General features: G+C 39.5%; 1 protein-coding gene and 1 long non-coding RNA gene across 10 annotated transcripts in view; one reads left to right on the forward strand and one right to left on the reverse strand.

Moving 5' to 3' along the window:
- RIC8B (RIC8 guanine nucleotide exchange factor B) overlaps positions 1–3,511 on the forward strand; it is a 121,238-nt gene extending 117,727 nt beyond the window's left edge. For 5 of the 9 annotated variants that reach the window (XR_004483087.2, XR_007470107.1, XR_004483088.2 and 2 more), the window contains one exon: positions 141–3,511. Coding sequence is in view for 2 of the 9 variants with exons in the window: in XM_033427556.2 (XP_033283447.1) it covers positions 141–252 (112 nt within the window). In the remaining 7 variants the exon portion in view is untranslated. The remainder of the gene's footprint in view (positions 1–140) is intronic. The other 4 variants (XR_007470106.1, XR_007470108.1, XM_049694416.1 and 1 more) reach the window with 2 other exon arrangements.
- LOC117201139 (uncharacterized) overlaps positions 1–21,812 on the reverse strand; it is a 101,725-nt gene that overhangs the window by 13,242 nt on the left and 66,671 nt on the right. The window lies entirely within an intron of this gene.

Below are 21,812 nucleotides of genomic sequence, written 5' to 3' on the forward strand. Positions count from 1 at the left end.
ACAGAGAGAGCTTGAGGAAAAATACTTTGGTTTTTAAAGACTTTTCTTTTTTTTAAAGGAAGTGGATTTGGGTGGGGGGAGGGGGTGTGTGTGATGCTGGTGAATACTTTTTTTTTCTTTCTTTTCTCTCTTTTTTCCAGAGAGGAGTTGCTTAAACCAATGGGACTAAAACCTGATGGGACAATAACGCCTTTGGAGGAAGCACTCAACCAGTACTCTGTCATCGAGGAGACCAGCTCTGACACAGACTAAAAGCATCACCTGCTCAACTCTCAGTATTGCTTTTATCAGCATCTTTTCTCTGTAGCTCCAGGGGAATCTTTTCTCTAAAACATTTATGCCCTTGCTTTGGCTAGAAACACATTAACTGGTTTACTCATTGAGAATCCAGCATATTTAAGAAGTGATCCTGTGTTTTGCGATATTGAGGCATTCATACAGAGCTGCAGTTAGACGGAGTTGCAGAGACTAGGAACAGGAAAAAAAAAATTCCATTTTGTCAAGATGGAACTGAAGGACTTCACTCTATAAAGCAGCCCTGGTTGAATCTGGCAGTTCTGTTTGCCAAGATTCTAAAGAAGATTTAGCCGTGTCCTTCCTCTCACTTGTGTGAGCTGCCCTTTCTGAATCTCTCCAGAGACAGAGGCATGTGAGAAGCAGAACGAGCTGCTAAAAAGGGGCTGAGGCAAGTGACTTGTTAGATCAGGACTGAGTGAATGGAAGCCAAGCAGCAGCTGCTCCATAAACATAGCCCCACTCTTCATTTCAATTTTGTATAAATCTATAGAAATGCACACACACGCACACACACACAACAGCCCCAGACTTGCAAACTGATTACATTCAAAAAGTCTGTATGTCAGTTATCTAGAACTTCAGAATACATTTCTCCCTATAAAGTTATAAATGATGGTTTAGTTCTGAGGCAGCTACAAATGCCTATTTATTCCCTAATAAGCTGAACACTAGTACCATAGAACTGAACCCCCATCTGTATCACTGCATGGGGAACATGCATTCTGAGGTCTAACATAGGGGTGCCTCCAACCTGGTAGAGGGAATGGGGACCCCCTGGGTACGGGGGGGCCTTTTGAGCCCTCTGCTGAGGGTGGGGGAGTCAGCAGCACCCATTTGTACATATAGGTCACTCATATGTCACATGTTTTAAATTGGGGACTGTGTGTGCTTGTGTGTGTGTCCTACCTTTCTACCATATGTGATCAGTTTAATGGTAACTTTATTTATTTAAAAAAGAAACACAAATAGTTACTGTTAAACTGATTAAGCCTGTTTATTTTTACTTTTAGAATTGGTCATATGACGAAGTAGAAAATGAATCATGCAAATAGACAGTGGGCCTAGTTAATCAATGGCTAAAGTTGAAAAGGGGTTGGTTTCCTTTTATATATATATATGTATGTATATACATATATATATATATACACACATAATGTGCTTAACCACTGCCTTTTAAAACTTTAAATTAAATAAAACATTGGGGTTGATTCAATTTAGCTATCTGTGTGTGTTTCTTTATAGATACGTGGGGTAAACAATCCTATTTCACAGTTTATGCTTTTTTAAAGTGCTTTTACATCTGTTATCTCACTTATAATAAATAGCCTTTCTAAGGATAAAGTACATGAAGTATTAGTGAAAATGTCATTTATCCAGAAGTCACTTCTCTGGCAAAAGTACAAATCAGGAATTCAGTTTTAAAAAGCCTTAGAGCTGCCAAAAGAGATGGCAAAGTTTCTTACAATTTATTTATAGGAGAGATCCTCAAGAATCTCACCTTGTGCCTCTTTACTAAAATTTGCATATACTTCTAACATGTTTAGTTATCTGACTTCCAAGCCCACAAAAAAATGGCAAAGGAGGCGGCTGTTAGATGGAAAGCAGACCTACTGAAAGCAGCAAAAAGCCAACTGAAAACCGGATAGGAACGTGGGGAGAATGAAAACTACTCAAGGCGTCATAAGTCTGGGACCATCTGTTTCCTAAAGGACATTCTAGTTGACCCAGAAAGTATCTGTACAACAGTATGGCCTATAAACTATTCTCATAACGATGACCTTGTGTTTCTTTTAAAAAATAAGAATACTCTATAAAAAGACTAGGAAGAATACATTTTAGGATTTTTTATCCAAAATAGTTGGGAGTATAAGTTATGTGTGACCCATGTTTTAAAAATAAAATGAAACTTGGTAATTCATAATTTTAGATTAAATGAAAAAAAGTTTAGAAAAAAGAATTTAAGTATTTTTGTTACTTCATTCTACAAATGCATTTTTAAAGTATTTTTATAATTTCTGCAATTAAATAGCTTTGGCATGAGTGTCGGCTTACCTAAATGAAGACATGTGTAATGAAATACCATCTTGCCAGCTTTATGCAGAGTGTTTGAACAGTCCTGTTTAAGTAGCTGTGCTCTTCTGCTTTCAATGAGTTCTGTTTCATTTTGAGTTTCCCCATACTGGGCACTAAGCTTTGTTTTGAAGAGAGAATTTGCAGAGGGAGAAGATGAAAGTGACCTCATCTTGCACACGGAAAAGAGAACTAACATCTGTTGATTGCTTGCTCTGTGCTGGGCTTTTTATGTATCTTATCTTGTGTAAAGTCATCACATCTCATATTAAGAGATCATCTCTGGAAAGCAGAGTAAGTTACCTAACATCACAGAGCAAGTAAAAATCCAACTCTGGCCGGCCTGACCCCCAGCACCTCTCCTTACCCTTCATGCTGCCCACCTGGGTCCATGTTGTGCCCCCTTATGACTCTGGAATGCTGGGAGAGTGGTAATTCTCAGGCCATTTTAAGCAATAACTATTTCAGCAGAACTGGTTTAAAGAACTTATTAAACAGGGAGGTGACCTGAATGAAGTTGAAGTGTGAGTAGGAAACTTGCTCAGTTAGTACTGGATTTCAAATAAGGAAGGACCTGGAATCCTTTAGGTCAGAGATGAGGGCTGCAGGCTCTCCCCCAGCCCCCGTGCCCCAACCACCCTGACCCTCGACATCTACCTGGCTCGGTGGCCTGCAGTGGGGATGGTGAGAATATACTGGCCAACTGCACTCTGCAGGCCCCTGTGTCCACATCCCTCCCAACCTTTAAAACAGGGTATGGAGGAGCGGGTTCTAAAATAAGGCACTTGAGCTGCTGCTTTAGAGTAACAGTCAACAGACACTTGAGGCCCCTTCACACACCGGGTGGTCCTAGCAAGTGCACAGGATGGGTGTTATTGTCCCTCCTTTATAAATGAAGACATAGGCAGAGGCAGTACAAGTACTCAACATCCCCTTACTACCATCAGTCTTGCCGCCTCCCAGTACTAGGTGTCTCTTATATTGACCTCCCTTCCCCTCCCCCCCATTATAAAAGTAATATATGTTCATTGTGGAAAGTTTGGAGAATACAGGAAATAATAAAGTTAATAATTCACCCCAAAACCCACCACCTGAGATAATCTCTGTTAATGTTTTGGTGTATTTCCGTCCTGTGTTTTTTCTATGCATATATAATTTATTTTACTACAAGATTGGGATCATGCTGTATTTACAGATTTGTACCCTGCTTTCTTCTTTAACATATTGTAAGCATTTTCCCATGTCAATAAATATTATTCAAAAATTAATGGCTATATGATATTCCATTATATAAATTGTGGTAAACACTAGTAATTGCTTACCCAGTATTCTTCTTCCTTCTTAACAGAGGAGACATCATGACCTATCCCTCCTCCCCACAAAAAAGGTGCCCGCTGCCTTCCTGGGAGGCAGCATGAGCCTTGTCAGCACTGAAGAGCAGCAGGAAATGGAATGGCACCAGGAAGAGCAGACTTGCTCTGCCATACACAGTCTAGCAGGAGCTTCGGCAGCACAAATATGACACAGCTAGATTAAGTGACTAGATAATTCTATAATTTTTGTTAAGGAGAGGCGTTTGACAATAGCAAGGGATCTAGATGACTTTAAAAAGTGCATGTGAAGAAAAGAGATGTCAGTCATGTTTACTACTCTGTAATCCAGTTACTGGCATTAATTTTCTTGGAGGTATTCTTCACTGCAATTCCAGAGGTGAAAGAGGGTACACAGGGATGGGGAGAGACATGTTAGTCTTTCAAAAGACGTTAAGGGGACACCTGTCAGAAACTACTGGGTATGTGGCGAGCACAATATGGAGAAGGAACAAATGAATGGTGTTCTAGGAACAAATCATATGGGTGAGGGAGGAAGGAGGGAGAGATTTCTAACAACTGCCATAAGTGAGAAGATTCAAGGAAAGGGAGAGGTTTCTAGAGAGGACTTAGGAGGATGTGACTCTGATGCACTCTGCCGAGTCCCTGCACCAAGTCTTCAAGAAGCATCAGAGCAGCCTTTCTTAAAGAAGGGTGGGGAGGTTGAGCCTCAGTTCCTACATCATGCATTGTACATAATGAATTAACTTTCCTGTGCATCTAGAATAGTGTTAGCTACATAGCATCCTCGATGGAGAGAAAAAATAGTCACTCCAGTGCAGAGTTTTGTGGTTCAGGTGAACCCTGGTTGAGAAAGGCTATCTTAAAAGGTCAAAATTATTCTGCAAGGCTTCTACAGTCAGATTTGTGTTTTCTTTTAATGTAACACAGGGAAGATCCTGGGCCCTAGGGCTCCAGCTGTATCCAGGTCTCACGGACCTGTACCTTTTCTGCATTGAACATAACAATTACAGCTGTGTATACTTACTGAGCAATTACTGTGCCAGATACTGTGCTAAGCACTTTGCGTGCACTTTCCAATTGCATCTTCATGACAATCTTATGAGGTAAGTACTATTAGAATAACTCCCACTTTTCAGATGAGAAAACTAAGGCATAAAGATGTTAGGTACTATGTGCAAGGCACACAGCCAATAAGTAGCAAAATTTGAATTCAAACCTGTATGATGTCTTTGTAAATACTATGCTATGTGTTGCTTTTGCGATCAGAAAAATTCAATAAAGTCTTATTTGAGAGAAAAAATTTCAGAAGAGATTGAAATGGGAAAAACAGAATTGGGAAATAACTAACACATTTTTCCTCACTCCATTTCCATATCTCCCCACTACATAGAATCCCGTACTCCTGCTAGTCTCAAAGAAAGGCCCATGCTCACAAGCATACCAATCCACATCAGTGTGTTCAGTAAACATTCACTGGGCATTTACCATGTACCAGGCACTGTTCAAGGTGATTGGGGATACAAACACAACTTGAAAGTCCCTATCCCCAAAGTGCCCGCAGTGTGAGAAGTCCATAACCAAAGCCTGTACAAAGTGCTACAGGATGCCAGGAGGAATGTGGGGGTTGAGTAACAAAGCTTCGTAAGGGACATCTGAGCTGAGCTTGAGTTCGCCATGTACAGGAGAAAGACTGTTCCCACCAAAAGAACTGGCTCCAACAAAAGCTCGTGCATTTGATGTGTTTACAGAACACAAACATGTCTCATGATAGGACACATGAGTAGCAGAATTTCAGGCGAGCAAAGGACACAACCAGAAAGATCACTCTGGCTGCAGTATGGAGAATGGAGTGGAGAAGGGACAGACAGTAAGAAAAGAGACCAGACAAGGCTGCTGCATCAGTACATGAGGGGTAAGCAGGGCCTGGACTGGAGTAGTGGCAGGAGGTGTAAAAAAAGAGGGGAGGGAGTCAAGAAATGCTTAGAAGCTGGAATAAACACAATTTGGCATTGTGGAAAGGCAAGAAAGAGCTCATTTAAAAACTCAGATGGGAATGACTTTGGGAAAAAGATAATCTGAAATACTGGCTCGGCCAAACCGTGAACTAAGCAACTTTGGGTTTGGGAGCAGGAGGGTGAAGCTAAGAATTATTTCAAGGAATCTGCAAATTTGTAGGGCCACCAAGCATCATTTACATAATGAATGAAAAAATGTCTTGGATATCAAGCACATCTATTTTACAAATACTGTATCACATGTTGATGTGATAAAAGTTCATTCATAAGCATTCCTCAATTCATAATATCCCTTTGACCATCTGTATTTTCTCAGTCAAAATATATTAATGATAAACAGCTATCATGTGTGGAAACGAGATCCACAGAGTTCAGGTTTAAAAAAAACCCTCAAAATTGAAAAGACTTAGAACTATTGGCAACTAGTTTCAGAAAGTCAAATTGAACTATCTTGGTCATGAAAGAATACTGGGATCTCTCTTATAAGGGAAGGAGATGAACCACCAAGTTGTGCAAAGATGGAGACATCATGGGGTCTCAGTTACAACCAAAACCTGAGTCTTGTTGTATTACAGGGGTAAGATAAAGGAATTTATAAAATCCTTTTTTTCCCCACAATGAATTATGACTTTCAAGCCTATATTTTGTCTTCAAAGTTAAACAAACTAAACAATTTTTCTTGCTATTTTTCTTTCCTGCTGTAATAATTCCCTCCTCCTCCACCCCTCTACCTCAAGACAGATGATAAGCTCACCAGGAATAAAGTCATGAACTAACTCAGTAAAGAAAAATACATGTTGATAGATGTAAAACACTACTACCTTATTTTACCCAAAACAAACACTCTTGAAACTAAAACTTTTACTATGTTTTAATGTCTGTGACTTATTTGTGGTTATAAGTTATTATTGTGGTATTAAATGAATCAATTTTCATACCAAAAGTACATTAAGCAATAGAAATAAATGAAGTTAATTTTATACTAAAATTTTATGTGAGCCATACAAAGTCACCAACTATTCAATAGTAAAAATGAAAAAAAAGAAGAGAATCTATATAGGCCAAAGAATGTAGTCACAATGTACATTTTCAAGCACGTACATGCAAGAAGAAATTAAAAGTAATTCTAATTGGAGACACTTCTGGTTAAACAAAGCAGTCTGATCACATGCATTTACCTTGACCACCTCCTGAAAACCTATTAAAATGGCATTAAATGGATGTTTTGGAGTAAAGCTTAAGCCCAATAAGACAATGCAAATGAGAAAGAAGATGACAGCAGAAAAGAGCTATCAACAAAATTTGGAAACTGGAAATTAGATGAGCAAGAGATAATTAATGGAGAAAGAAGACACAAGGTATCGAAAAATTAAGCCTACAAGAGGCAAGGGAAGCCAAAAGCAAGATGACATGTGCTGGAACCGGCTTATAGCAGCTCTCAAGAGCATACTGTTAAATTTTTAAGAATTTTACAAGCTGGTTAAAATTAATCATTATTAAACATTAAATTATATAAATTTAAATTAATAAGTTATATTTAAAACAAAAGTAATAAATGCTCAAAATTCCTCACTTCCTGGGACTTCCCTGGTGGTCCAGTGGTAAAGAATCCACCTTCCAATGCAGGGGACGCAGGTTCAATCCCTGGTCGGGGAACTAAGATCCCACATGCCGCAAGGCAACTAAGCCTGCATGCAATGAGAGAGCCCGTGTGCCACAAACTACAGAGCCCACGCGCCCTGGAGCCTGCACGCCACAACTAGAGAGGGAAAACCTGCAGGCCACAACTAGAGAGAAGCCCACGAGCTGCAATGAAAGATCCCAAATGCCTCAAGAAGATCCTGCGTGCTGCAACTAAGGCCCGATACAGCCAAAAAAACAAAACAAAAACAAAAAAAACTCCTCATTCCTAATTATTTTTACTACATTTTATTATTATCTATGCTCTTGAAGTTATTAACATCTCGTATCTGTAAGGTAAGAAGAATGGTGTGCTGCTGCTCAACCCTTCCCAACTCTGTATTCAGTGAGGTTGTGATGGTAGCTTGAATTCAGCTATGGTGGGAATATTTACATCATGGGAATGAACAAACACTACCAATCAGGACTTTTTCCACCAGAGAGCCAATTAAACATTTACCAGCACATCACAGTGAAATACCCTACAGAACCCCATAATGGCTTAGGAATCAGATACCTAGTACATCTAAGAATAAGGGTGTGGGTGGGGTTTAAAACAGGCAACCGGGTTCCCCTCCGTCACCTGCCCCTACACAACCAGGTGATTCCTATTCTACCTCACCAGAATAAACCAGGAATTTCCCTCCAAAGAAGTTATTTCAAAGGTCTCTGCACATGAGGACTCAAGCACTGAAGGTGACTGGGATATCTTGCTGAAAACAGAAGGATGAGGTAAAAGATCTGCTTCCCCCAGTCAATCCCAAGAACACTAGCAGCTAGGACCCTTCTGGCAGGGAAAATGGCCCAGAAGAAGGATCTGAAGAGAATGAAAGTTAGGTATCTTCCAACACAATGGCCAGATACCGGCCTATTCATGCTCAGTGAGGCCACCGTTCATTCATTCATTCATTCAAGAGATATGCACTGAATACATGCTAGTGTCCCAGCCCTGCTTCAGGTACAACAGACAAATTAGTGAACAAAATAAAGATCCTGACCTTATGGAGCTTTAATTCTTCTGGATAAAGATAGACAATAAATAAATACAGTATACTGGTGAACCTAACAAAGCATATGATCCCTGATGCCATGTCAGGTGGCAATAATACCAATGGAAACTAAAGCAGAGTTAGGCCCAGGTAGAAGTTTTATAGAAGGTCATTGGGGAAGGCCTCTCTGACAAAGTGTTACTTGAGCAGAGACCTGAAAGAAGTGAAGAAATAAGCTGAGTGAACATCTAGGAGTTATTCTTTCTAGAGAGAGGGAATAGCAAGTAATTACAAAGGACCCAAAGTGATAACAATCTTGATATTAGTTCACCTTGGGAACTACAATGTGTAGTTTAGCTGGAGGAAGAAATGTGGAGAGCAGTAGGAGATGAGGTCAGAGAGATACGGTGAGGCCAGATCACAAAGGCCTTGGAGGGTAAACACAGTAAGCCCACACAGAGTCTGCAATGAGGTTTTCAGTGTCTCATTCTTAAATATGAAGGCACAGTCAGTGGTCAATAGATGTTTGAGGAAACCCTCTCATAATGAAAAAAAGAGACCTGGGCTCTCTATTCTGTTCCATTAACCTATGTGTCTGTTTTTGTACCAATATCACAGTTTTGATTATGGCAGCTTTGTAGTATAGCCTGAAGTCTGGGAAGGGTATACCTCCAGTTTTGTTCTTTTTTCCTCAGGATTGCTTTGGCAGTTTGAGGTCTTCTGTGATTCCATATAAATTTTAGGATTATTTGTTCTAGTTCTGTGAAAAATGATGTGGTTATTTTGACAGACAGGGTTTGCATTAAATCTGTAGATTGTTTTGGGTAATATGACCATTTTAGTAATATTAATTCTTCCAATCCAAGAGCATGGATATCTTTCCATTTCTTTGAATCATCTTCAATTTCCTTCATCAATGTTTTATAGTTTTCAGCATCTATGTCTTTAATCTCCTTGGTTCAGTTTATTCCTAGTTATTTTTTTGATGCAATTTTAAATGGGATTTTTTTTTACTTTCTCTTTTTGATCATTCATTATTAGCATATATAAAGCCAACACATTTCTGTATATTAATCTTGAATCCTGAAACCTTGCTGAATTTGTTATTAGTTTAACAGTTTTGGGGAGGTGACTTTAGGGCTCATTATATAGAGTATCATCGTCATTTGCAAATAGTGACAGTTTTCCCTCTTTGCATCCAATTTGGATACTTTTATTTCTTTTTCTTGTCTGATTGCTGTAACCTTCCAATACTAGGTTGAATAGAAGTGATGAGAGTGGACATCACTGTCTTGTTCCTGAATTTAGTGGGAAGGCTTTCAGCTTCTCACTGTTGAGTATTATGTTGGCTGTGGGTTTGTATTACGTGGCTGTTTAATAAAATGGCTTTTATTGTGTTGAGATATGTTTCCTCTATACTCATTTTGATGAGAGTTTTTATCAGAAAGAAACCCACATACATACAGCCAATTAATCTACGACAAAGGAGGCAAGAATTACAATGGAGAAAAGACAGTCTCTCCAACCAAGTGGTGCTGGGAAAACTGGACATATAGAACAATGAGATTAGAATATTCCCTCACACATATACAGAAATAAAATCAAAATGGTTTAAAGACCTAAATGTAAGACCTGAAATCATAAAACTCCTGGAAGAGAATATAGGTGGAAAACTCTTTGAAATAAACCATAGCAATATTTTCTTGGATCAGTCCCCTAAGGCAAAAGAAATAAAAGCAAAAATAAACAAATGGGGCCTAATTAAACTTAAAAGCTTTTGCATAGCAAAGGAAATCTTCAACAAAATGAAAAGACAATCTAGAGAATGGGAGAAAATATTTGCAAATGATGCAACCAACAAGAGGTTAATATCTAAAATATACAAACAGCTCATACAACTCAATATCAAAAAAAAGGAACAATCCAATTAAAAATGCACAGAAGACTTGTATATACATTTTTCCAAAGAAGACATACAAATGGCCAACAGGTACATGAAAAGATGATCAAACATCACTAATTATTAGAGAAATGTAAATCAAAACCACAATGAGTTATCACCTCACACCTGTCAGAATGGCTATCATCAAAAAGTCTACAAATAACAAATGTTGGTGAGGATGTGGAGAAAAGGGAACCCTCCTACACTGTTGGTAGAAATGTAAATTGGTTCAGTCACTATGGAAAACAGTAGGCAGGTTCCTTAAAAAAATTAAAATAGAACTACTACATAAGCCAGCAATTCCACTCCTGGATAGTTATTGGAAAAAAAGAAAACATTAATTTGAAAAGATACATGTACCCCAATGTTCCTAGCAGCACTAATTAAAATAACCAAGACATGGGAACTGCCCATCAACAGACAACTGGATTAATCAAAATGTGGTATACATACACACACACACACAATGGAATATTACTCAGCCATAAGAAAGGATGTAATACTGCCATTTGCAGCAACATGGATAGACCTAAAGAATATTATGCTTAGTGAATAAGTCAGACAGAGAAAGACAAATACTACATGGTATCACTTACACATGGAATCAAAAAAAATAATACAAATGAATGTATATGCAAAACAGAATCAGACTCAGAAAAAACAAACTTGTGGTTACCAAAGGAAACAGAAAAGTAGGGAGGGACAAATTAGGGGTACGGGATTAACACATACAAACTACTATATATAAAATAGATAAGCAGTAAGGACATACTGTATAGCATAGGAAATTATATGCATTATCTTATAACAACCTATAACAATATAATCTGCAAAAGTACTGAATCACTCTGCTGTACACCTGAAACTAACACAGTATTTTACATCAATTATACTTCAATTTAAAAAGAAAAACAGAGACCAAAGCAAACAGAAAAGCAGAGAGCCAGGGAAAACTTCTACAAAACTATAATTAATTATAATTGTAGACATCAACTCCATTATTAGGATAGAGCAGATTAAGTAAACAATAACCCAAGATAAGTAATTCTAGAGCTGAACAATATAGCTAAGTAAAATAGAAATTAACTGATAGCAGTAGGCTTGGTAGCTGGACACTTTGTTTTAAAGTATACTTAGGTTACTTAGAAAAATTGATGACATATTGGTATGGAACCCAGAGTATAAATATTACAAATATTGTGTGAAATATATCAGGGAGCAAGCCAACAATGGAAGGGTCAGAAAACTGAAATCATAGAGCATCAGGCTTCTTGCACTTCCTTTGTGTGTTTCCACTTTGTTTACCCTTATTTTTAATTAAAAAAACCCTAAAACCTTACATTCTCACCAGTCTTGGCTGTATTTGGGGGGAACCAAGGGAAGGGAGTTTTCTCCCAGCTTGCACCAAAAATGCTAGTGAGTAGGAAAACCCCAGCCCTCCTCCTGGGTTCCCCCTTTCCTCTCATACCACCACTACACTCAACAACTTTTGACACCAGGTTGTGGGGGGGTTCCCCCAAAATAAGCAATTCTCTGACACCAGCTAGGTGCCCTACAATTCAACTCAAGTCTGACACCATCTATCAGGAGACCCTATAGGTTAAGGGCTCAGTCCTACAAGATTGTCTTCCTCCACCTTCAGAGACCAATTGCAAGTCCAGGTTGTCACCTGTGCTTCTGACCAACCGGCTATAGATTGGAGGTTCCCACGACCCCCTCCTTGGGTTTAGATTAATTTGCTAGAGAGGCTCATACAGCTCAGAGAAATATTTTACTTACCAGATCACCAGTTTCTTAGAAAAGGATATATAACTCAGAAACAGCCAGATGGAAGAGATGCACAGGGCCGGATATGGAGAAAGGGCCCTGAACTTAGGCTCTCGGAACACAGCACTCTCCCCGAACCTCCATATATTCACCAACCTAGAAGCTCTCAACCCTGTCGTTTCGGGTTTTTATGGAGGCCTCATGACACAGGCGTGATTGATTACATCATTGGCTATCCGTGATTGATTCAACCTGACTCCCTACCCAGAGGTCAGGGAGTGAGACTAAATTCCAACCCTCTAATCACCTGGTTGACTCCTCCAGCAACCAGCCCCCATCCTTAGGTGTTTTCCAAAAGTCACCTCATTAACGTAAAAAAAGACACCATTTTGGCTCTCATCCCTTAGGCAATTCCAAGGGTTTTAGGAGCCCTGGGCCAGGAACTGGATGAAGACCAAATACGTATTTCTTGTTATAAATTGGGATATCTCAGCTTGCTTTCATCATCATCATCATGATCAAGCAAAGTGGTAACAGTAGGACCCAAATTGTGAGAACGGTGAAGGTAAAACTCAGGACAGTGTTGTAAGTACTTAGCAGTAGCTTCTCTCCCCTGGAAAATTTTCCAGAGTTAAATCCTAGAGATCCTCTTTTATATTTTCATCATCCTCCTATACTGATATCCTATTATTTGTACACTCTTGCTTTCTCCAGTGCAAAACACAAGGTAGACGGATTCTCAGGAGAGAACAGATGTAAACATTACATACATTATCTCATTCAATACTCACATCAACAAGGAAGGATTCCTATGCCTTTTAAAAATTGAGGCTCAGAAAGACAAGTAACTTGTCCAAAGTCACAAAGCTGGAATTAGCAGAGCAAGAATTTCATGCCTCTCTGTATGACCCCCAAATTATGTTTTATGTTACTATACCACACTAAAAAAATGATTTACAGTCAATTCTGAAGAAACCAGTGCTAAATAATTGCTCTCTTCCATGTATTTGCCAGCCAGACAGGATGAAAGAAAGGGAGGGAAGGGAGGCCATCATCAACCAGCCTCTTTTTCTCACCTCTGAGGTTTCAGGAATAATAAGAACTAGATGAAATAAGTACTTACTCTATGACACTAAGGGCTTTGTATCAATACAATTAACCTCATTCAAGTCCTCACAACAACCTGAAGGCATAGCCAGTGTTATTATTCCTAACTTACAGATGGGAAATGGAGGCCAAAAGATTAGGTCACTTAACTAGTTAGCAGTCAAGCTGGGCTCAAGATAGGCAGACCCTAAGTGATACCATCTACCCATCAAGGGAAGCGCAGTGTACTCAGCTCCATGAACCCATATGCCTCTTCTTTGTGTATCTCATCTAGGGAGGCTTTCTCAGCATCCCTTGACACCAATTCATTTCTAGCTTTGAGTCTGAATGTCTTAGAAAACTGTCTAGCTATCCTTGCAGCCCAGATATTATATCCTGGGACTCCACTTCCTGGTTCAGAATTGGTTTCATCAAACATTGTCATGGGCCATCTATTGTCTGCCAGAGTCACATCCTACACATGATCTCATTTGCTGCTCTCAGCAACACTGTGTGGTGTTTCCACTACCACCCTTGGTTCACAGACAGGGGCTCTGTGGCTCAGAGAGGTATGTTAACAGAGCTGGTATGGGGCAAAACCAGGACATGAGCTCAGGTCTTTGGATTCCATGTCTAGTTATTTGTACCACATAGACAGCTAGGTCTCAGAAGTGGATAATCCAGCCTTCTTAAAAAGGAGACAACAGGACCAAAATGGAGTCACTTGTGCTAAGCCCCATGTCAGCAAACCAAGACCTAATACTGAACCTAACTGTAGTTACAACCTCCCCAAGGAATGTAGCCTTTTTTTTTAATTGAAGTATAGTTGATGTACAATATTATATAAGTTACAGGTGTACAATATAGTGATTCACAATTTTTAAAGGCTATACTCCATTTATAGTTATTATAAAATATTTCCTGTGTTGTACAATATATCCTTGTAGATTATTTGATACATTGTAGCTTATTTATTTTATATATAGTACTTGCTGTACAATTTAACCTTTTAACTTATTTTAATTCTCTACCCTTATCTTGCCCCTCCTCACTTCCCTCTCCCCACTGGTAACTACTAGTTTGTTTTCTGTATCTGTGAGTCTGCTTCTTTTTTGATACACTCACTAGTTTGTTCTATTTTGTAGATTCCACATATAAGTGATATCAAATATTTGTGTTTGCCTTTCTCTGTCTGACTTATTTCACTAACATAATGCCCTCCAAGTCCATTCATATTGATGTAAATGGAAAACTTTCATTCTTTTTTATGGCTAAGTAGTATTCCATTGTGTATATACAGAACATTTCCTTTACCCATTCCTCTGTTGATGGACACGTAGGTTGCTTACATAACTTGGCAATTGTTAATAATGCTGCTATGAACATGGGGGTACATTTATCTTTTCAAATTAGTGTTTTTTTCTTTCAGATATATACCCATGAGTGGAATTCTGGGTCATATGGTAGTTCTATTTTCAGCTTTTTGAGAAACGTCCATACTGTTTTCCACAGTGGCTGCACAAATTTACATTCCCACCAAAAGTATACGAGGGTTCCCTTTTCTCCACATTCTTGCCAACATTTGTTATTTAGGTTCTTTTTGATGATAGCCATTCTAACAGATGTGAGGTGATATCTAATTGTGATTTTGATTTGCAGTTCTCTGATGATTAGTGACATTGAGCATCTTTTTATGTGTCTATTGACCACCTGCATGTCCTCTATGAAAAAATGTCTATTCAGGTTTCCTGCCCATTTTCCAATTGGGCTGTTTTTTGATGTTGAGTTGTATGAGCTGTTCATATATGCTGGATATTAACCCCTTATCAGTCATCATTGCAAATATTTTCTCTCATTCAATAGGTTGCCTTTTCCTTGTGTTGATGGTTTCCTTTGCTGTGCAAAAGTTTTAACTTTAATTAGGTCCCATTGGACCTAATTATTTTTGCCTTTATTTATTTTGCTTTAGGAAACAGATCCAAAAAAATCTTGCTGTGATGTATGTCAAAGAGTGTTCTGCCTATGTTTTCCCCTAAGAGTTTTATGGTTTCTGGTCTTACATTTTGGTCTTGAATCCATTTTGAGTTTATTTTTTATATGGTGTTAGAGAATGTTCTAATCTCATTTTTTTACTTGTCCAGGTTTCCCAGCACCACATATTGGAGAGACTGTCTTTTCTCCATTGAATATGCCTCCTTTGTCATAGATTAATTGACCATAAATGTTTGGGTTTATTTCTGGGCTCTCTGTTCTATTCCATTAATCTATGTGTCTCTTTTTGTGCCAGTACCATACTGTTTTGATTACTGTACCTTTGTAGTATAGTCTGAGGTGAGGGAGCATGATTCCTCCAGCTCTGTTCTTCTTTCTCAAGATTGTTTTGGCTTTTAGGGGTCTTTTGTGTTTCCATACAAATTTAAAAATTATTTGTTCTAATTCTCTGAAAAATGCCATTGGTATTTTGATAGGGACTGCATTGAATCTGTAGATTGCCTTGGTTAGTGTGGTCATTTTAACAATATTAATCCTTCCAATCCAAGAACATGGTATATCTTTCCATCTATTTGTGTCATCTTCAATTTCTTTCATCAGACCCATATATATGCTGCCTACAAGAGACTCGCTTCAGATCTAAAGACATACACAGATGGAAAGTGAGGGGATGGAAGAAGGTATTCCATGTAAATGGAAATCAATGGAAAACCAGAGTAGCAATACTTATATCAGACAAAATAGACTTTAAAATAAAGGCTGTTACAAGAGATGAAGACACTACATAATGATCAAGCGATCAATTCAAGAAAAAGATATAGCAACTGTAAATATATATGTACCCAACACAGAAGCACCTAAATACATAAGGCAAATATTAACGGACATAAAGGGAGAAATCGACAGTAACACAATAATAGTAGGGGATTTTAACACCCCAAGTACATCAATGGACAGATCATCCAGACAGAAAATCAATAAGAAAACACTTGCCTTAAATGAGAAATTAGACCAGAAGAACTTAATTGATATATAGAGAGCATTCCATCTGAAAGCAGCAGAATACACATTCTTTCCAAGTGCACAGGGAATATTCTCCAGGACAGATCACATGCTAGGCAACAAAACAAGCCTTGGTAAATTTAAGAAAATTGAAATCATATCAGGCATCTTTTCTGACCACAACACTAGGAAACTAGAAATCAACTACAAGAAAAAAACTGTAAAAAATACAAACATATGGAAGCAAAACAATATGCTACTAAACAGCCAATGGATCACTGAAGAAATAAAAAAGGAAATCAAAAAATACCTACAGACAAATGAAAAAAAATACAACGATCAAAAAACTGGAATGGGGGGAGGAGTCAAGATGGCGGTTTGGGAGAGAGACCTTCAAGATGGCGGAGGAGTAAGACATGGAGATCAACCTCCTCCCCACAAATACATCAGAAATACATCTACATGTAGAACAACTCCTACAGAACACCTATTGAACGCTGGCAGAAGACCTCAGACTTCCCAAAAGGCAAGAAGCTCCCCACGTACCTAGATAGGGCAAAAGAAAAAAGGAAAAACAGAGACAAAAGAATAGGGATGGGACCTGCACCTCTGGGAGGGAGCTGTGAAGGAGGAAAAGTTTCCACACACTAGGAAGGCCCTTCACTGGTGGAGACAGGGGGTGGCAGGGGGGAAGCTTCAGAGCCATGGAGGAGAGTGCAGCAACAGGGGTGCAGAGGGAAAAGCAGAGAGATTCCCGCACAGAGGATCAGTGCTGACCAGCCCGCACCTGCCTGAGAAGCTTCTCCACTCACCCGCCAGGATGGGTTGGGGCTGGCAGCTGAGGCTCGGACTTCGGAGGTCAGATCCCAGGGAGAGGACTGGGGTCAGCTGCGTGAACACAGCCTGAAGGGGGCTAGTGTGCCACAGCTAGCCGGCAGAGAGTCCGGGAAAAAGTCTGCACCTGCCTAAGAGGCAAGAGACCATTGTTTCGGGGTGTGCAAGGAGAGGGGATTCAGAGCACCGCCTAAATGAGCTCCAGAGTCGGGTGTGAGCCATGGCTATAAGCGTGGACACCAGAGACGGGCATGAAACGCTGAGACTGCTGCTGCAGTCACCAAGAAGCCTGTGTGCAAGCACAGGTCGCTATCCACACCTCCCCTCCTGGGAACCTGTGCAGCCCGCCACTGCCAGGATCCCGTGATCCAGGGACAACGTCCCTGGGAGAACACACGGCATGCCTCAGGCTGTTGCCACATCATGCTGGCCTCTGCCGCCGCAGGCTCACACCACATCCGCACTCCTCCCTCCCCCCGGCCTGAGTGAGCCAGAGCCCCCTAAGCAGCTGCTACTTTAACCCTGTCCTGTCTGGGCGGGGAACACACGCCCTCAGGTGACCTACACGCAGAGGCGGGGCCAAATCCAAAGCTGAACCCCCGGGCGCTGTGCGAAAAAAGAAGAGAAAGGGAAATTTCTCCCAGCTGCCTCAGGAGCATCGGATTAAATCTCCACAATCAACTTGATGTACCCTGCATCTGTGGAATACCTGAATAGACAACGAATCATCCCAAAACTGAGGCGGTGGACTTTGGGAGCAACTGTAGACTTGGGGTTTGCTTTCTGCATCTAATTTGTTCCTGGTTTTATGTTTATCTTAGTTTAGTATTTAGAGTTTATTATCATTGGTAGATTTGTTTATTGATATGGTTGCTCTCTTCCTCTTTCTTTTTTTATATATAGATATATATGTATTTTTTCCTTTTTCTCTTTTTGTGAGTGTGTATGTGGATGCTTCTTTATGTGATTTGCTTTGCTTTTACCATTTTGCCCTAGGGTTCTGTCTGTCCCCCCCCTTTTTTTTTAGTATGTTTTTAGCACTTGTTATCATTGGAGAATTTCTTTCTTGGTTTGGTTGCTCTCTTCTTTATTTCTTTTTATTACACTTTTTTTATTTTTAATAATTATTTTAATAACTTTATTTTATTTTATTTATTTATTTATGTATCTATCTTTATCTCCCTTTTCTTCTGAGCCATGTGGCTGACAGGGTCTTGGTGCTCCGGCCGGCTGTCAGGCCTGTGCCTCTGAGGTGGGAGAGCCGAGTTCAGGACATTGGTCCACTAGAGACCTCCTGGCTCCACGTAATATCAAACGGCAAAAGCTCTCCCAGAGATCTCCATCTCAATGTTATGTCCCAGCTCCACTCAATGACCAGCAAGCTATAGTGCTGGACACCCTATGCCAAACAACTAGCAAGACAGGAACACAACCCCACCCATTATCAGAGAGGATGCCTAAAAACATAATAAGGTTACACACACCCCAAAACACACCACCAGACACGGTCTTGCCCACCAGAAAGACAAGATCCGGACTCATCCACCAGAACACAGGAACCAGTTCCCTGCACCAGGAAGCCTACACAACCCACTGAACCAACCTTAGCCACTGGGGCAGACACCAAACACAACGGGAACTACGAACCTGCAGCCTGCAAAAAGGAGACCCCAAACATAGTAAGTTAAGCAAAATGAGAAGACAAACACACAGCAGATGGAGCAAGGTAAAAACCCACCAGACCAAACAAATGATGAGGAAATAGGCAGTTTACCTCTGAAAAAGAATTCAGAGCAATGATAGTAAAGATGATCCAAAATCTTGGAAATAAAATGCAGAAAATACATGAAACCTTTAACAAGGACCTAGAAGAACTAAAGAGCAAACAAACAATGATGAACAACACAATAAATGAAATTAAAAATTCTCTAGAGGGAATCAATAGCAGAATAACTGAGGCAGAAGAACAGATAAGTGACCTGGAAGATAAAACAGTGGAAATAACTACTGCAGAGTGAATAAAGAAAAAAGAATGAGAAGAACTGAGGACAGTCTCAGAGACCTCTGGGACAACATTAAACTCACCAACATTTGAATTATAGGGGTGTCAGAAGAAGAAGTGAAAGAAAATGGGACTGAGAAAATATCTGAAGAGATTATAGTTGAAAATTTCCCTAATGTGGGAAAGGAAATAGTTAGTCAAGTCCAGGAAGCACAGAGAGTCCCACACAGGATAAATCCAAGGAGAAACACGCCAAGACACATATTAATCAAACTATCAAAAATTAAATACAAAGAAAAAATATTAAAAGCAGCTAGGGAAAAACAACAAATAACATACAAGGGAATCCCCATAAGGTTAACAGCTGATCTTTCAGCAGAAACTCTGCAAGCCAGATGGGAGTAGCAGGACATATTTAAAGTGATGAAAGGGAAGAACCTACAACTAAGATTACTCTACCCAGCAAGGATCTCATTCAGATTCGATGGAGAAATTAAAACCTTTACAGATGAGCAAAAGCTAAGAGCATTCAGCACCACCAAACCAGCTCTACAACAAATACTAAAGGAACTTCTCTAGGCAAAAAACACAAGAGAAGGAAAGACCTACAATAACAAACCCAAAACAATTAAGAAAATGGTAATAGGAGCATACATATTGATAATTACCTTAAATGTAAATGGATTAAATGCTCCAACCAAAAGACACAGACTGGCTGAATGGATACAAAAACAATATCCATATACATGCTGTCTACAAGAGACCAACTTCACACCTAGGGACTCATACAGACTGAAAGTGAGGGGATGGAAAAAGATAGTCCATGCAAATGGAAATCAGAAGAAAGCTGGAGTAGCAATTCTCATATCAGACAAAATAGACTTTAAAATAAAGACTATTATAAGAGACAAAGAAGGACACTACATAATGATCAAGGGATCGATCCAAGAAGAAGATATAACAATTGTGAATATGCACCCAACATAGGAGCACCTCAATACATAAGGCAAATGCTAACAGCCATAAAAGGGGAAATTGACAGTAACACAATCGTAGTAGGGCACTTTAAAACCCCACTTTCACCAATGGACAGATCATCCAACAAAAAACGTCTCAAATAAACAATCTAACCTTAAACCTAAAGCAATTAGAGAAAGAAGAACAAAAAAACCCCAATGTTAGCAGAAGGAAAGAAATCAAAGATCAGAGCAGAAATAAATGAAAAAGAAATGAAGGAAACCATACCAAAGATCAATAAAACCAAAAGGTGGTTCTCTGAGAAAATAAACAAAATTGATAAGCCATGAGCCAGACTCATCAAGAAAAAAAGGGAGAAGACTCAAATCAATAGAATTAGAAATGAAAAAGGAGAAGTAACAACTGACACTGAAGGAATACAAAGGATCATGAGAGATTACTACAAGCAACTATATGCCAATAAAATGGACAACCTGAAAGAAATGGACACATTCTTAGAAAACCACAACCTTCCGAGACTGAACCAGGAAAAGTAGAAAATATAAACAGACCAATCACAAGCACTGAAATTGAGACTGTGATTAAAAATATTCCAACAGGGGCTTCCCTGGTGGCGCAGTGGTTAAGAATCCGCCTGCCAATGCAGATGACATGCGTTCAATCCCTGGTAGAGGAAGATCCCACATGCCGCGGAACAGCTAAGCCCTGGTGCCACAACTACTGAGCCTGCACTCTAGAGCCTGTGAGCCACGACTGCTGAGCCCACGTGCCACGACTACTGAGGTCCACGTGCCTAGAGCCCATGCTCTGCAGCAGGAGAAGCCACCACAATGAGAAGCCCTCACAACGAAGAGTAGCCCCCGCTTGCTGCAACTGGAGAAAGCCCGCGCGCAGCAACAAGGACCCAACACAGCCAAAAATAAATTAATTAAAAAAAAAGTCTTCCAACAAACAAAAGCCGAGGACTAGATGGCTTCACAGGCGAATTCTATCAAACATTTAGAGAAGAGCTAACACCTATCCTTCTCAAACTCTTCCAAAATATAGCAGAGGGAGGAACACTCCCAAACTCATTCTACAAGGCCATCATCACCCTGATACGAAAACCAGACAAAGATATCACAAAGAAAGAAAACTACAAGCGAATATCAATGGTGAACATAGATGTAAAAATCCTCAACAAAATACTAGCAAACAGGATCCAACAGCACATTAAAAGGATCATACACCATGATCAAGTGGGGTTTATTCCAGGAATGTAAGGATTCTTCAATATACGCAAACCAATCAACGTGATACACCATATTAACAAATTGAAGAAGAAAAACCATATGATCATCTCAATAGATGCAGAAAAAGCTTTCGACAAAATTCAACACCCATTTATGATTAAAAAACCTCCAGAAAGTAGGCATAGAGGGAACTTACCTCAACATAATAAAGGTCATATATAACAAACCCACAGCCAACATTGTTTTCAATGGTGAAAAACTGAAACCATTTCCACTAAGATCAGGAAAAAGACAAGGTTTTCCACCCTCACCACTATTATTCAACATAGTTTTGGAAGTTTTAGCCACAGCAATTAGAGAAGAAAAAGAAATAAAAGGAATCCAAATCGTAATGAAGAAGTAAAGCTGTCACTGTTTTCAGATGACATGATACTATACATAGAGAATCCTAAAGATGCCACCAGAAAACTACTAGAGCTAATCAATGAATTTGGTAAAGTTGCAGGATACAAAATTAATGCACAGAAATCTCTTGCATTCCTATACACTAATGATGAAAAATCTGAAAGAGAAATTAAGGAAACACTCTCAT

Source organism: Orcinus orca, chromosome 11 (genome assembly GCF_937001465.1).
Source record: "Orcinus orca chromosome 11, mOrcOrc1.1, whole genome shotgun sequence".
Lineage (NCBI taxonomy): Eukaryota > Metazoa > Chordata > Mammalia > Artiodactyla > Delphinidae > Orcinus > Orcinus orca.